This window comes from Strix uralensis, chromosome 3 (assembly GCF_047716275.1).
Source record: "Strix uralensis isolate ZFMK-TIS-50842 chromosome 3, bStrUra1, whole genome shotgun sequence".
Taxonomy (NCBI): domain Eukaryota; kingdom Metazoa; phylum Chordata; class Aves; order Strigiformes; family Strigidae; genus Strix; species Strix uralensis.
Window position 1 is genome coordinate 107042972 of NC_133974.1, and position 16630 is coordinate 107059601.

The 16630-nt window shown below is 39.1% G+C and overlaps 2 protein-coding genes across 7 annotated transcripts in view; one reads left to right on the forward strand and one right to left on the reverse strand.

Annotated features, from left to right (window-relative positions):
• IARS2 (isoleucyl-tRNA synthetase 2, mitochondrial) overlaps positions 1-5993 on the forward strand; it is a 29197-nt gene extending 23204 nt beyond the window's left edge. The window contains exons 16-23 of the mRNA XM_074863740.1: positions 128-230; positions 1125-1250; positions 1654-1785; positions 2393-2499; positions 3369-3514; positions 3679-3869; positions 5347-5491; positions 5637-5993. Of these exons, the coding sequence (XP_074719841.1) occupies positions 128-230; positions 1125-1250; positions 1654-1785; positions 2393-2499; positions 3369-3514; positions 3679-3869; positions 5347-5491; positions 5637-5788 (1102 nt within the window). The 3' untranslated portion in view covers positions 5789-5993. The remainder of the gene's footprint in view (positions 1-127; positions 231-1124; positions 1251-1653; positions 1786-2392; positions 2500-3368; positions 3515-3678; positions 3870-5346; positions 5492-5636) is intronic.
• A 218-nt stretch (positions 5994-6211) lies between these two features.
• Positions 6212-16630, reverse strand: part of RAB3GAP2 (RAB3 GTPase activating non-catalytic protein subunit 2) — a 50829-nt gene continuing 40410 nt past the window's right edge. For 5 of the 6 annotated variants that reach the window (XM_074863746.1, XM_074863747.1, XM_074863748.1 and 2 more), the window contains 10 exons: positions 16457-16563; positions 15342-15408; positions 14572-14642; positions 12456-12491; positions 11829-11903; positions 11366-11584; positions 9548-9637; positions 9245-9463; positions 8420-8578; positions 6212-8138 (listed from right to left, as the gene is read on the reverse strand). In XM_074863746.1, the coding sequence (XP_074719847.1) occupies positions 7992-8138; positions 8420-8578; positions 9245-9463; positions 9548-9637; positions 11366-11584; positions 11829-11903; positions 12456-12491; positions 14572-14642; positions 15342-15408; positions 16457-16563 (1190 nt within the window). In that variant the 3' untranslated portion in view covers positions 6212-7991. The remainder of the gene's footprint in view (positions 8139-8419; positions 8579-9244; positions 9464-9547; positions 9638-11365; positions 11585-11828; positions 11904-12455; positions 12492-14571; positions 14643-15341; positions 15409-16456; positions 16564-16630) is intronic. The other variant, XR_012628267.1, reaches the window with a different exon arrangement.

Genomic DNA, 16630 nt, shown 5'->3' on the forward strand with positions numbered 1-16630 from the left:
ATGAAGCCTCAGGCTTACCAAAACAGAGGGTTTCTGTGTGTTTTGACTTAGAAATATCCTCATTAGAAATCTATTCCTAACACAGCTTTTCACTGGGATTTTGTTTTCACTAAAATCTTTTCTTCAGGACTCTGGTAGTTCATGGATTTACTCTTGGTGAGAAAGGGGAGAAGATGTCTAAATCTATTGGCAACGTGGTTGACCCTGATGTAGTTATCAATGGAGGCGAAGTAAGTCTCAAACTTGAGTTTCTTTGAATTACTAGTTACAGTTTTTCACTACCAGATCCTTCAACTGTCTTGTGGCGTGTTTTTCTCTAAACAGCTGTCTTGTAGCAGAACTCTGTAAGGCTCTTCTAAAGACTTTGGCTACACTGCAATTCCATTTGGCGGGAGTAAAATCCTTGAGTCGTTTTACTTCAGCTGTAGTGCCAAAAAAAAACCCACACCTTAGTTATGTGCTAAAAGAAAAGGCATTATATAGAAGGTGTAGAATGGTCCCTTCTTACTTGGGAACACTGTTGATGAAGTGATTGGGGGGAAGACTTTAAAAAAAAAAAGTTACTTAACCTTTGCTTTCAAATTGACTGAAACCTACAAGCTGTGCCTAGCAGACCCCAGCAATCTGTCTGCTCTCAGCCTAGGCTCTTTACTGACACTGGAAACTTACTTCATCCCGTGGTCAGGGATGTTGCACCGCAGGTGATGCTCTGAATTTTTTTCCCTTCCCAGTCCTGCTGTTGGTCTTTCTGAGGCTGCTAAGCAGATTTTGCAACTCTACTCAAAAAGAATCAATTCTTACTTATCTGATTCAATAAAACACACAGTAGTTTCTATTCTTTCAAAAAAGGAGATAAACTATTTTCAGAGATGAAAACAGGGTGGAAAACAGTCTGAAGGGGAAAAGAGTTCTAGCATAGCCTGTACACAGGCTGCTGTGAGTATATGTTGTAGCCCTGGCTTAACAGTAAATCTTGTTAAAAGAAGGTGAAGGCCTCCAAATACAGGGGCCTTCTGGGCACGCTGACAGGTATGTTCACAGCACTGACAACTCGGAATTGCACTGCTCACCGTGCTGCAGGACCCCCAGCAGTTTCACTCGTGTGCCTTTCTGTCTCTGCTTAGGATCACACCAGGGATCCTCCATACGGTGCCGATGTTCTCCGCTGGTGGGTGGCAGAATCAAATGTTTTTACTGAGGTGCTGGTTGGGCCTGTTGTACTTAATGCTGCAAGAGACGATATCAACAAGGTAAGAGCCAAATATGCTAACGCTCTTCATTCTAATGACAGGTCCTCTATATTTAGTTTTGTGCTGGCTGAGTAGAATTCATTGCAAAGCTTTTCAGGCTTTAGACTAAAGAAAGCTTTCCAAACTTACTTAGGTAGGTATTTTTTTTTACATCTGTGGATCAAATAGTAAAATGCACTAAGGAAAAGACTGGGTTTTTGCAGCGTGCCTCGGTAATAGCCAGTCCTTTCCTTACTTTTCTATAGGTCCTTTTGGCATATGTTCTTTGTGATGCTTTTGTAACTATTCAAACAATCATTTTGAAGAACAGCCAGCTTTGGTTAGTTCATTATAGAATATTATCATTTTGTGTTTCATTTGAAGTGCAGACCATTAATGTTTAATTTTTCTGGTTTGCTCCTAGCTTCGGAATACACTGCGCTTCATGCTGGGGAACATGGCTGGCTTCAATCCAGAAACCGATTCCATCCCCGCTTCAGAGATGTACATAGTAGATCAATACATGCTGCATTTATTGCAAGATTATGGCAGCAAGGTAGGGGTAAATTGTATTTAGATGAATATATGTGTAACATTTTTCATTGCTTGTACCCTCTAGGGAAAATTCTTTAAGTATATCAGTAAAGAGTATGTGTCAAGTAGGCAAATTAGGACCACAAAGGTTTCTCTGATGCAACGTGCACTCCCTTAAGCCTGTTCTGAGATTCTTAACTTGGTTTTGACATTGACCAGTTTTTCCCACTCCCCACGCTGCCCAAGGCCTCAAATTAGAAATCTTTAGAAATACAATAGGATATAAAAAACCAAACCCATAAACTGCTGGAGCTTTGGAAATCTGCTGTTGTCCAAAATTTAGTCATTTTTGTCACTCAGAACCATTCTGCTGAATGAGAAAGTATGGGCATAATTTCTGGGGTTCCCCCTGTCCTCTCCCCTCAATTTGAATTGAAATTATTTCTGAAATTATTAACTGAATCAACTTTTTTCTCCTCCTCCAACAACTTTTTAAAGAAGAGTTTCTCCCAGACTTTGTGTCACTCGTTACCGTTTCTGTAAGTTCAGGTTCATCACGGGGTTGTCAGTGTATGCCATGTGATGAAAACTGATCCACTGTTCTTATCTCTCTCTGCTCCCTCTCCCAGGTTACAGAAGCATATAAAGAATATGATTATAGCAAAGTTGTTCGATTATTGCAAGCATTCTGTTCCAGAAACTTGTCTAACTTTTATTTCAGCATAATCAAAGACAGGTAAGTTCATTACTGCTGCCTTTAAAAGGGAAAAACCAAGTTAATCAGTTTGAGATGGAGGTAGTAACATTCCAGGCGAATGTTGAGTGAATACAGGTATCTTGGAGAACATTTCACAGTTATGTGTTGTGCTGTAGGGCACTGAAGCTCACAGGTGAAGGCTTAGCTGCTTTCAGCTGGGTGTTTTTGTCATCGGTGTGCTTCTATATTCTGTCCACTAGGGGTACTGCATCATTTTGAAAGCTAATCAAGCATTCGCATTTAAAACTGAATAAAGTTTTAAAGATAGATCCTTGGATTTGTATGTCTATCTAGAAGTGTGCACATCTGAATTTGGGAAGGTAGGGGGAAGGGCTTTTAGCACTTGTCTGGGAACCTAATCCCTTTCACTGATCTAAAAAACAAGTAAAGAATCCTAAGGATGTGACTGACTGATACCTTTGTAAATTTTGAAGGGGCTTTTTCATGGGGGAAGGAGGTAGGGGCTTATACTGATCTTTAGTTTCCAGAATGCAAGCAAATGGGCAAAAGAAGAAAGCCCTAATGCTAAATTTTATAGATGACCCAGAGCAGAGGGCTAACAGAGCTACAGGCTCACCTCCCTAAGATTCTCTTCTATACACACGAAGCAAATTAACATGCCATGCACAAAATCTCCTTTCCTGTGACAAAATGTGGCTGCATCTGCAGATGGCCCTGTACCCGTACCACTCTGCTTGCCTAGGAAGGGCAGTTAAGAAAAGCTTTCCTTAAAAAGGCAAGCTAGATCAGACTTCTGCGCTTTCAGTGGCAGTCCTGAAAGTATGGCTCTTGAGCAAAAGCAGTAACATGAACAGGTGAATACTTCCCAGCTTTCATCTGTCTTGCAGACTCTATTGTGAAGAAGAAAAAGATCCTAAGCGTCGTTCCTGTCAGACTGTGCTAGCAGAGGCTTTAGACGTAGTAGTCCGGTCCTTTGCACCAATTCTTCCTCACTTGGCAGAGGAGGTTTTTCAGCACCTCCCTTATAAGAAAGGTAAAGCATGTATAATTTCTAAGGAATTCTTTTAGTGCACTGTTTAATTGCACAGTTAAAAGAAATGCAAATACAGAGATATGCCATTCTCTTTTATTCATTTAATAAATACTTGAATAGAAAGCCACTAAATTAAAAAATCCTTTGTTTGCTTTGCTTTCAAGACTCAGAGGGTGTGTTTCGTACTGGCTGGATTAATGCAAGCTCAGCATGGAAGAAGCCTGGCATTGAGGAAGCAATAGAAGGTGCATGTGCAATGAGAGACTCCTTTCTTGGGTCCATCTCTGGCAAGAACGCTTTGGAATATGAAGTCATCATTGTAATTGAGCCTGGATTACTGTTTGAATTAATGGAGGTAAAAGATGCAACTAAGCATAGTGCAAAAAATACTAATTTCTGTAAAATTTCTTCTGCTTTGTACTTGCCAGAAAATCACAGAATAGTTGAGGTTGGAAGGGACTGCTGGAGACTGTATAGCCCAAGCCCCTTGCTCAGGCAGGGTCAGCTAGAGCAGGTTGCCCAGGGCTGTGTCCTGTTGGCTTTTGAATACTTCTGAGGATGGAGACTCCACAACCTCTCTGGGCTACCTGTGCTAGTGTTTGACCACTCTCACAGTAAAAAAAGGTTTTGTGGTTTTTTGGAACTTCCTCTTTCCATTTCTATCTGTTGCATCTTGTCCTGTCACTGGGCACCACTTGCTCTGTCTTCTTCACACCCTCCCATCAGGTATTTCTGTACATTGATAAGATCCTCCAAGCCTTCTCTTCTCTGGGCTGAGCAGTCCCAGCTGCCAGCTTCTCTTCATACATGAGATGCTCCACTATCTTTACGGCCAGTCCCTCATCTTTACAGCCCATTGCTGGACTCGCACTGTAAGCTGACATCTCTCTCTTGCTGGGGAGCTCAGAACTGGACCTAGTGCCGCAGCGTGGTCTTACCAGGGCTGAGGAAGGATCAGCTCCTTCCGCCTGCTGGCAGTGCTCATCCTAGGCAGCACCCTCCTGCAGGATGCTGCAGGCCGCCTCTGCCCTGAGAGCGTATCGCTGCCTTGGGGTGGGTCAGGTGCTCGTCCACCAGGACCCCACCTCTGCTGAGCTGCTTCCCTGCCAGTTGGCGCTCTGGGGGTACTGGTGCCGGGGGTTCTTCCTCCCCAGGGGCAGGGCTGGGCATTTCCCTTTGTTGAACTCCATGACATGGCTGCTGGCCTGTTTCTCCGGCCTGTTGAAGTCCCTCTGAAGGACAGTGCAGCCATCTGCTGTACCAGCCACTCCTCCGAGCGCCGTATCATCAGCAAACTTGCTGAGGATATGCTCTGCCCCATCATCCAGGTGATTAATTAATATGTTAAGCAGTCCTGGGTCCCTACTGATGCCTGAGCTACACCACTGCTGACTGGCCTCTAGCCTGGGACTCCTTGGAAGCGCCTGTCCTAGTGCCACTGGCACTGCTCTCCCAAAGCAGTCTGCTTTCCTGATGTGAGGGGCTGCAGAGGGATCCTTGGACATGGCAGTTCCAGTCTCTACTCTTATTCCTGACAGGAGTAAGTAGACTCTTGGTTCAGATCATCCACTCTAATTCATTTGTTTTTGAAGAATGGAGCCTCTTAGAGGGGTAGACATCAGTTTTGATGCTGGATTTAAACATATCTATGCATATATTTAGACACATCCAGGCACACATGTGTGTATTCAGACTTGTGCTCTCTTTGTGATGAGGCTGTGACAGCTGTTGCTGTACACTGTAATTCTTCTTTTGCTTTAACATTTTCTAGGAGGAGGATGCTGAGGAACAAAACCAGGCTGCGGGTCTGAAAACTAACTCTCTTCCCTTAGGCACTGCAGGCTGAAGAAACTTCCAGCATTTCGCAGCTGAATGAAATAATGATGGCTTCCCAGACAACCCTGCTGAGCGAGCTACCGAAGGAAACACCTACAGATGCAAACATCATCAAAGGGACCTTTCTGATTAACTTGGAAGGTATGAGAACTATTCTAGACAGGCTGCTGTGCCAAGCAGCTGGTTCTCTCCTGCACTACAACAAACTTCGTTGTTCGCTCCGTACGTAGAGTTGTGTGTGCGAACTACACCTACACGATCTCAGTCGAAATGCTTTCTTCCCCAGGTGGTGATATCCGTGAAGAGTCTTCATATAAAGTTATAGCCCTACCCATTGCCAAAGCAAAATGCCCCCGCTGCAGGAGATACACTTCCGATTCCACAAGCACCCCCTGCCCACGGTGCCTGAAAGTCATGGCTGGAAAAGGGAGCGTGTGAGACGAAATGCCTGTGCACAACCTGCTCCAGAGTCCTGAGCAGTGAAGTAGACAGAAGCGGTGGCTAACCAGGACACCTGCAGAATCAGATGCTTAAGCCCCAGCCTGAGCTGAATTACCATGTGTTTGGGAGGAACCTTATGTATATACCTTGTGTATATCACTTTTCAACTTAATAAAAAGGGTGGTTCAAAATAACCAATTTACTTGGTTTTAGCAGCCTGTCTTCTTTTGAAGTTTACTTCCATTTAAGTGAAACTCCACAGTGAAAGGTGTTGTTTAGCTTGCATACTGTCAGGAGGTAGTGCTGCAGAACCCCAGAGAACCAGTCCTCTCTACCCTGAGGTGTCTATTCCTCTTGTAAAACACAACAGAATAAAAAAAGTGGTGACCACTCTTCCCTAAACAGAAGGAAAAGACACAATGAAACCTCAAATTTTATTTAATCAATTTACACAAATCCACAGCAAATTAGACACAAAAAAGCACTATGTACAGAGTATTACTTACAATACATTACAGATTTGATTGGTGTAGTGTCAGCTCTGACATGACTCAGTTACAGTAAAATCCTTTACACAGCTGTACCAGGATACAGGAATGTAATGCAACTAAGAAACATTTTTGGTTTTCCTCAGGTTCCATGATGACCAAATCTCTAGCATACTCATTTCTGCAGAAGTTTGAAGTGCTGTCAGGCAAGGCGGTAAAGTCACCTCTACAATCTTGCTGCCTTTCATTTTTCCCCTACAGCTGTTTTCACCTCAGTTAGGTACTGACTTCCATAAAACACAGGCCAGGGCTGGCCACTTATTCTTACTATTCTTCACTCGTGTCTGATCTTGTATCACTGGGAAGTCAAACATTTAGTATCAAAACTTGCCAAGAAGCCTTTATCAGCTACATTAAAGTGCAGTCATTAGGAACTGGGGATGCTGAACAGGCAAAGGAGGCTCTGTAGAACGAGCCACCTCCATAACCTTTGTAACCTTTTTTTAAGGGGGAGTCTAACCCTTAGGTGACAGCAGCACATACTTCAGAAAGACCAAATTCTGCCTCCAGCAAGGCAGAATACGATGAATGTTTCCTACATGTAATGCAAGAGGAGCAAGTTACAAGATGGAGCTAGTAATTTTAGCTGACTTCAAGACAAAAACAGTTTACACCAATTTCATTTTTCTCTCCTGGCTTCCTTTAGGTAGAAAGTAAACAGTACTAACTGATGCAAGATAATCATGTTTAATACCACTCCAATAGTGAAGATACTCACTATTATGATTCCCTGTAGGTACCATGAATAAAAGTGTTTTTTTTAAGGCTAAAGTACTCAGTACTATAGATCTTCAGTGAAGTTGGGTCAACTAAGCAGTTTTTGATTACAAGTTAACATGTGCAGAGATTTATAGCATACTACATCTTCTACAGTGATAAGATGGGGAACAATCTTACAGTAAGACATTCCTTGACCTACTTAAACTCAGCAGAGCTTAATAATAAAAGGGATGTAAATCCAGTTTCAGCTGAAGCCCAGCACCCTAGAGACAATACTGGGAGATCTGGACTAAACAATGAATCCATATTTGTGTCTGGAGAACCGGATTCTCCTTCCCAAGCTGTTTCTAACGTGGGCTGTTCTCCATTTGCATAAGGCCCCAGCACGTTTCATCCTATGTCTAGTGCAGTCGTCACCGTCACGTATAATGCAGTGACAAGGCACGAGCCCAACGCCAGCTCCAGCTTCTGAAAAAGCAGTATTGGCTTTACACGGTAACTTCAGAGACTGACGTTCTTCTCGAGTGTAATTCTACAGCTTGTTTTGAAAAACAAATCATACATGGAACACTGAAACTGCAGCAGTTCCTGCCAGCATGAGATACAGAATTTCACAAGATGTGATTTTGTAAATAGACTAAAACTGCTGTCAACTAGATCCAATTTAGACTACCGCAAAAAGCACTCATTGGAAATAAATAACAAAGCATTTCAGATACTGACAAGTGTACTAGAAACTAAACATCTTCATACTAGTGCAGAATTTAAAATAGACGCCAATTTAAAATTACCTTCTGAAATTCTGGGATGGGGAGCATTGTTCTTTCCGTTGTTTAACAAGAGCCACACAGAAGTTTCTTTCTGTAAAGTTCAGCCTCATGTAAAATCATGCACTATACCACGCTATAGCAGAACTGCGCTGACCAAGAGCGTCAGGACGAGATGGCTTCGACAGCCTCGATCAGGTTCAAGGCAAGGCTGTACTGCCCGTGATTCTCCGGTAAGTGCTCGATGACTTTGTTCACTAGTTTAGCTGTTGTTGCAATTGGCACTTCTACATTTTGAAGTTCCTGGGGGTCCTATATAAAAGAATAAACACAGCATTAGAGTAATTTTCAGATCATCTGCTTATAAGCCCTCTGAACTTTATGAAACAGATTACTCAGGTTTATTAACTCAATTAAGCTGATGCTCTGATCCATGAAACTGCTTTACCCTTCCTGAAACAGAACTATCACCAGGAAAAGAGAACAAATTCTTGTTTCCACTAGTAAGAAAGGGCCATTCAGATGTAATCTCTGTCTCGGTGAACAGAAGCTTCCAAAATTGAACCTGTTTTCCTAAATCGAGTTTAACTCACCATGGCTTTGAGCCAAGTACACAGTGTTGGAGGAAGCCTAGCAAGGAGTTCCATACCCTCCTTTGTCTGTGTATGAAGTAAAGCGAAGGCCAGTCTCTGTCCAGCCAGTATGAGCAGCTGTGATGCAAGCACTTCTTTATCAGTCACCTGAAGAAAGGCCTAAAAATAGAAAAAAAAGGAACCAGGAGCCATTTAGCATGACACAGCTCACTTATCTGAAGGCTTGAAAAGCTTTATCAAAAGAAGCTTCTAAAAGGACTAAAAGGACAAATAGTTTTAAGACCGTTTCTTGTGTTGCCTGTTACTGTAATAAAGTACATTATTAAAAGCTTCAGAACAGCCCAAGAGCTAACAGAGAATTACTCTGTACTTTACACAGTGAATAGCATGAACACAAGATCTGTTTTACAGTTCAGCAATACATTCCTATCTTCAATATAATCTCATTTGCTTTTCCCCTCAAGAAACGGAAGGATTTTCTTGTCCGATAACTAGTAAACTTTTCCTAAAAGAGGAGATTACAGGCAAAAAAGCAAATTCCTGAGACGTAAAATATAGTAAAATAGAAAAGGCTGTACTGGTTTAGACCAGTAGTATAACTCCCTATCATGTTTCCACTAGTTGCTATACACAGATTCTTGTTGGGAAGAAGGAAAAATGAGGGTAATTATTGGTCTTGAAAAAGTACTTTTCCAGCCTCTGACTTTTTCAGCCTGATAATATGTGCCTAACCCCTCCAGGCATCTTAAGTAAGTGACAAAGTAATTTTAGCAGAATATCTGACATAATGCTCTATTGATTGAAGATGTTAAAAGCTGTTATTACCTCTTCACCAAGATGATCCATCCCGTAACTATACAGTTCACAGACATAATGCCTTCTGACCACATCCTCAGAGATTTGAAGATACTGAGCCAGGTCCGCAGCCAAAGTTGGCCAATTCTTCCCCTTTTCAAAAGGAAACAATTCCTCTTCTAAGACTTCTTTGGCCTTTTGTGATGAACATAGTGTTTGAACCGCTGCACTCACAACTTTGACCAAGAACTTGGAAGCAAAAATTGCAGGTTACTTCAGTATTATTTGAAATTTTAGAAGTTTAAGAACTTTCAGTACAAAACTTATACATACCTGTTGTCGTATGGATAACACATTTGGATCCATATCCCCACTAGGTAGTAGCTGAATTGAAGTAAGGTCTTTGAAAAATGCATTTTTGCCCTAAAATTGAGAACCAAAGACAGGCCTCAGAGATACAGAGGAATCCATTTTGAAGGAATACAAGTAATCCATTTTGATCCCATACTAAGAAGCCTACTTATTTTTTACATTTAATTTGTACTGCATCTTCTATTTCTCTTTGAGGACAAAAATTAATATTCTAAGTTAAAGTCACGGAGCAAAAACTTTTGTTCATGCAATCGTAACATGTCAAAGATTTGCTTTCAAACTTGAAACTACTTGCCTACTAAACAAGGGAGCTGATATACTACCAGCTGCAGCTGAAGGCTGGATATATTTCCTGGTCCCTGGCTCTAGACCAACATACCAAGCATAATATGTAGGAAGAAGTGAAAACTAGCTGATAAAAAAAATACATTTTATCTATTACCTATTGATATGTTGACACCATTTAATTTTAAGGTATCTTGAACTACAGATTAATCAAATTTCAGGTAAACCCCTGAACAATGGCACATGGTAGTCCTTGTTTCTGCCCACCATGCTCCAGCAGTGACACACTCAGTGCCAAGCACCCCTGGCAGCCCTGCTCCATATTAACACAGGGATTAGGGAAACCAGTACAAAAAAATGCCTATGTTAAAAGATAGTGATGAATGTGTAGGTCTAGAGTGATTTGCATTGTCAAAAATAAGGTAATAAGTGGCCTCTGAAACTTCTATCCACTTTTTCAGTCATCAGCCAAGATTCTCTAAAGACCTGTTAGAAATTCTCTCATAAAGCTCACAGAACAAATGGAAGTCTTGAGTGAGTGAAGGTAAAAAGGCAGCAGCTGAGAATAATAGTCATATGTAAAAGAAAGGAGGCACAGGAACAGGATCTAATTTTACTCTTGAGATGTAATATGCGTTCTTAAACGACAGAAGATAGTATAATGCTTTCTGCTAACAGATAAGCAAAAAAAAAAAAAAATAAAAAAAGGCATAAAACCAATGCAATTTGATCTATGGTAAAATGCTAAAAGCAGACCCAACTGCTTCATCAGAGCTTGCACGCAGACAAGAACCTACGGCAAAAGGAGAGTAATATTCTGCATTTATAAAATTCCAGTAAATCATTAAGAAGAAATCTGCACAGCAGGAATTAAATGGCAGTCTACACCAGTACTTTGTGTTTAAATTTTTTTAGAATTGTAGTGTGGTAAAGCTAGGAGGAGGAAATCTCAATTTGTGGTACCTGCTTTGTATCAGGGTCAAGCTCTGATTGGAGATATACTGCATTTTAAATGCGGTGACTTTTTTTTTCTTTTTTTAAAAAGTGGTTTATATGCATTAAATGACAAGCTGTTTATTCTCTTCGAGATGCCCAGAACTTTGGAATAATCATCAGCAATAATGGATACAACAGTGACACTAACATAACATTTCTGACCTTAAATATTTATGTTTTCTCTGATCTGGCACTTCTCAAAGCAACTAGAAAAACCTGACATCCTGTGTTTTTACCATGCAGTATTTTCAGGCCAGCTAATTATTAAGGAGCTGATTTTCATGCATCTGAGGTCACTACAAGTCTTTTATACACAAGGAAAAGCACCAGGTTTGGGTCTCAGCCTGAATTCTGGTGACAACTTCATTAGTGCACCACAGTGGACTAAATGTCTTTCATAATATTATGCATGAACTGTTTAAAGAGTGAAAGCTACCATACAAGAGATACCAAGAGGAAGGATAACAACATGAAGATGAAAGCTTTCAAAAGACGTACCTTGCTATCAAACAGTGAAAGAGGCTTCACGCTCTTCAGAGAAAACCTCATGATGGCATACAAGATGGTACATAACACAAACTGGTGTTCAACAAGTGGGTAGTGAATGCGTTTCTGCTCGAGGGCTAGTTCTACTATCGATACTGGTCCTTCTACCGACACCCAAGCATCTTCAGTATCTAGGACGGGAGCGTGCATTTCATCGCTACTAACGTCAGCCTGCCAGAGCCACACAGAAAAGTAGTCAGGTACAAAATGTCATCTGTATTGACCTTCTATGCAAAAGACACAGCTTTAATCACAAGTTCTCTGCAGTGGAATTAAAAGGAAGATTTCATATTGTCTAGAAGTTCATTAATATTTGTCTGAACTGAACTATAGAGAAATTAGTATAACCATATTATTTAAAATCAAATTTGGATCAATTAGTTCCTTACTTTCTACAGGAAAAATAAAAATTTACCTCTAGCAATGTTTGCAGAAGATCTGAACAGCAGCCAAGAAAAGCTGTCATTGCTGTGTCACCCATACCTACATCCTGTTAACAAACAGTACGATTTAAATTGTTTCAGTTGGAATTGAAACAGGCTTTTATTAGCTCTGTATGTTTGAGAAGACAGTTGTTGACATAAACCACATTGTTAAGCTCAGCTTATTAACCTCTTATATTTAATGGTATTCACTGAAGTACAAAAAAATTAGAAACAATGGGGAAAAAAATAGGAATATAGTTAAATGTAGCCATTTACAATACTGTAATTCTACAAAAGACTGAATTCCTCAAGTAATCGCTTAGTAAATTGCACTTTCTGAGCATATCAGTGTCTTCCAAAAAAGTTCTAACTAATGAAATTGCACACGAAAAATAACAGTAATTTGTCATGTTATAGTCTCACATCTACCTTCTATATTTGAAGTTATTCTAATTTGCTTTATCAGATAATTTACGTTTCTTAACATTCCTCACATTTTTTCTAGGTCTGCATTTTGAATTTTTCTGAAACTTTCAAAAATAAATCACAAACTAGTATTAAAATTAAGGTGTTTTCATTTATTTTTTTCCCATTTAGACAAAAGTAGTATTACTTGCCCGTCTGCATAATCTGTCCTTTGGAGCTTTTCCAACCTGTTTTTAAAAAAAAAAAATATTTCAGCACAATTAAACAACTTTCATCATAAGGTATCTGTTACCCCACGATTTAACCTTTTATTACTATTTTCCTAATCTAAAATGAGAAAATAGTTCATTACAGCTACATAACACAACACATTGCATAACTTACTTTCAACAAAAGATTGGATCACACAACTTGGAAATGAACACCACTGATGCCCCTATTTAGTTAATCCTTTCTTAAAGTCTAGGATTACAAATAAGGCTCCCCAAGGTCCTCATTTTAGGAAGCTAAAAAATTCCCAGTGATTTCTATAATACAGAACTAAATCTATAATACCAAGCGTGATATTAGAAATAAACACTAGGGAACAACAGAACAGGAAAGGAAGAGTGAATGCTCCAGCATATTCACTGAGATGGAGAAGGTCTAATAAGAAAGTTACTACACAGTTTCCATGCTTTGCCTATCTGAATTCTGCAGAAGGAACACAATCATATTCTGTTTAGGAATGTCACTATGAGCTCCAATTTCTACAAGTTGAATCATGCACTGCACAGGATGAAGCACATACACATAAGCAAGTTATGGAAATTCTCTTTTCCATAGCACAAAAAAATTAAAAATAATGATTACAACATCATGGCAGAATCTAAACAACAGCTGAAGTGAGATCCCAGGGTCCTGAATTACGGGATTATTTAAACTCGAATTCAAGTGATCCATCATGCTGTTCCAAAGTCTGAATTCAAGACAACTTTCAGCTGTCAATTTCGGGACTGATCAAGTGCCAACAGATTTGGAAACTGTATTTTTCTGAAAGCTGGTGAGAGATCAGTTGTGCTACTGCTTCTGTAAGACAAACCCTAAGGACTAATTCTCAGCTTTCAAACATACATAAGTAACTATTAAAAGTTAGCAACATTCATTACTACACGATATTTGTTTGAGGTAACAGATGTGTGCAAAAGCAGTCTGTTAATAAAAACCTTTATCTCTTCTCCTGCAGGAATTAATCTAGGCAGAAGTAACAGTGGTGGATTTACACAAAGGCATACACTACTACAAACTGCATGCATACAGAAAAACTGGAAAAGAGTTTTTGCAGAAGTAACACCTACTACAAGTGTATACAACTGAGCCTGTTTGCTGACAGGAATAAAGAAGATGATACTCTCCAATTCTCATAGAGCAAAACAAAAAGCAAAAGCAGAAAATGAGAGGAGCAAAAAAGAAGGAAAAAAGAAGATGAGACAGCAAATTCTTGTGGGTTGTATGTTGGGTTTTTTTGTTGGTTTGGGTTTTTTTTTAAACCACCATCAACACTTCTCTCTTTGCATCTGGACTTTTATGCTGAAACACACTTAGCTGCTGCTCTGCATCCAGCAAACCAATAGGCAGATTCCCCTTACACAGTTTAAACAGATCTATCACTTACTGGCAGCACTCTTCCTAAACTGTCTTCCAGTAAACAGATCCACTGCATATTTATAAGCATGAAAAAACTGAAGTTTAGCAGGGACAAGAGACTGCTAAAACTCACAGCAAACAAGCTGCACACTAGAACAGAAGCTGATTTACAATGGTAGCGATAGATAAAAATGCTCAATATCCACAAAATGTTCTGCAATTTGCAGAGAAAGAGCTCACACACGCAAAACTTGGACCACAACATTAGGAAAAGCTGCTGCTTGTGGGAACCTGAAAATTTCACAGCAATAACTTACCAGGAAAGAGGCACAGAGAAAACGCTTCAAGTAATTTATTGGTTTCCAACTTAAAATGTTATATATGCACACATACATAGTTTCAAACTGTTTCACAAAGCCATTACAAGCTAACACTGCACATAAGCCAGTGCTGAGCTGCTGTCAAAGCTGCCTAGACTTGATCATTCCACAGATTTGATATTTTAAAATATGCGTTCCTTTATCAATTCCAAAAGCTAAGCAGGGCTTTTTTGATGCTTAAATCAAAGATATTCCAAACTTGTTTTGTTCTTTTAAAATAATGGTTTAAAAATATTACTTTCACTTTTCAGTTAATAATAAAAATTCAGCCTCAAAAATACTGTCACAATACTGCACTCACCTTGTCCATTAGATACGTAGCAGAAGAAAGCCTTTTTACTATGAATGTGTTCCACATCATCAGAGCGATACCTAGAACAATCGCAGACTTGTAAACTCCAAGTGAACAGAAAAAAAGATCTTACAAATACAGGGTGAAAAACCATGGGCCAAAGTCACTTTAATGGGGAGGAGGAAATTAAAAAAGGATGGTGAATGAAACAAGAATGAATTGTGAGTTATCCTCACTGCTTTACACCTGGACTTCAGTTTTCTCAAGAGGAGACAACCTTGGTGATCACAGAATCAGAAGTGCAATGAATCATTCATTAAAATTATTGTACTGTGGAGGCTGGGTTAAACTTTGGTGGTAAAACTAGTGCTTTAGGCATAGAGTGCACCTTATTTGCATACACAAGTAGTCTACAAAAAAGACAACTGTGGTTATATTCAGTAAAACAGTATCAAGAAAGGCATGAAAAGTAATTGACTGCAAGAAGCATATGCCACTATTTAAATACAAATTAAAGTTTCAGAACAATTTTATTTAAAAATATTTTTAGTTAAACACATTAACTTTATCTAAGCAACTTATTATCATGGTTCTGATGGAAACAGTTTCAACATGAAAAACAAAAGTTTGAATGTCAGCAGAAAGTTTTGGGTTTTTTTTTTAGACAGAATGTCCATCACTACTACAAACTGCATGCATTGACACTAGTCAACAAACAGTAATTTATTCTGTTGTTTTACAATTTCAAAGATAATTTTTAATAATAGCTTCATACTTACCATGCTGAACATGAGCATTAATGATGCATCTCAGATGATCTATAGAACTAATGAGGAAACATGCTTCCTTATATAAAACAAAAAAGTAAAAGAACAAGTTACTACATTATTCAAAACATGTTTTAAATGTAAACTATTGATTCTTAAAGGGCCCAGGTAGATCCTTTTAAAGCTACTATTTTTTGACAGTTATAAAACTTGTTATTCTGATACTGTAATCTTCTCTGCTATTATGTTACAAACACACCTGCACATGGCAAAGTATCTTTAAGTAATCACGAAACACATTGTGACTTCAGCACTATTTTCAGGGTTTTGGTGTATGTACTGCTAACATAATCTTTGCTGAAAGGTACCTTTGCTGACTAGAGTCATTTTTCAAATACTTAATCCATTTGTGCTAGAAAGATTAATTTTTACTCCATTTCATTATGATGGAGTAAGTTTTTAACAATCTCAAAGGAACTTCTGTTCTATAGCAAGGTGTTATGTTGCACAGATCTAAGAAGTGCCATTTTCAATTTTAATATCATCTGAACTTAGGACAGTATTTTCCAATATTAGAGAAACTATAGGACAGCAGTGGAAAACAGGATTTTTTTTATTTTTTTTTTTTTTTTTCTTTCTCCTGTGACAATTTCCAGCAGTGGCCAGGGAATCTAAGAATATTCAAGAAATCCCTCTTTCCTCTCTAAATGGAATGGATTCTGGTCTAAAAATTTTCATATTCTGTGTTCTGTTTTACCATATCTAGAACAGAGGAAAGGTTCATCACTATTTTTCAGTACTTAAACTGTTTTGTACTTGCACAAAATACAGCCAAAACATTTCTTCATGCTGCTTATTTGAATCCTGTTTCCACAATTCTAGTTTTGATAATCTGATAGCTTAGAAACATACAGTCTTGTCTTTGTGAGGTGCCATTCAGCCTCAGGACCTGCATTCATCATCTCAATTCAATTTCTGCTTGCCACTTATCACAGGAAAATTGCGACTAGTATGGTTTCAAAGTCAGTCTTTGTAATGAAAGTTTTCATGGATTATTACAAGCTTGTCAAACTGCTTCTTATTGAGATGGTCTTAACCATTATTCCTCACAAATGAAATTCTTTTACCTCTGGGTCCTTATTCCACTGCACTACATATTCCCAACAGCAATGTGCATGAAGTACATCCACTTCAAGACTACATGGAAATTGCTGATATGCTAGCTGCAGCAGCTCTAGAAAAAGAAAATCTGAAGTTACAAGACAGACCTCTTCCCACTGTAATTTCTGCTACTTCACAAA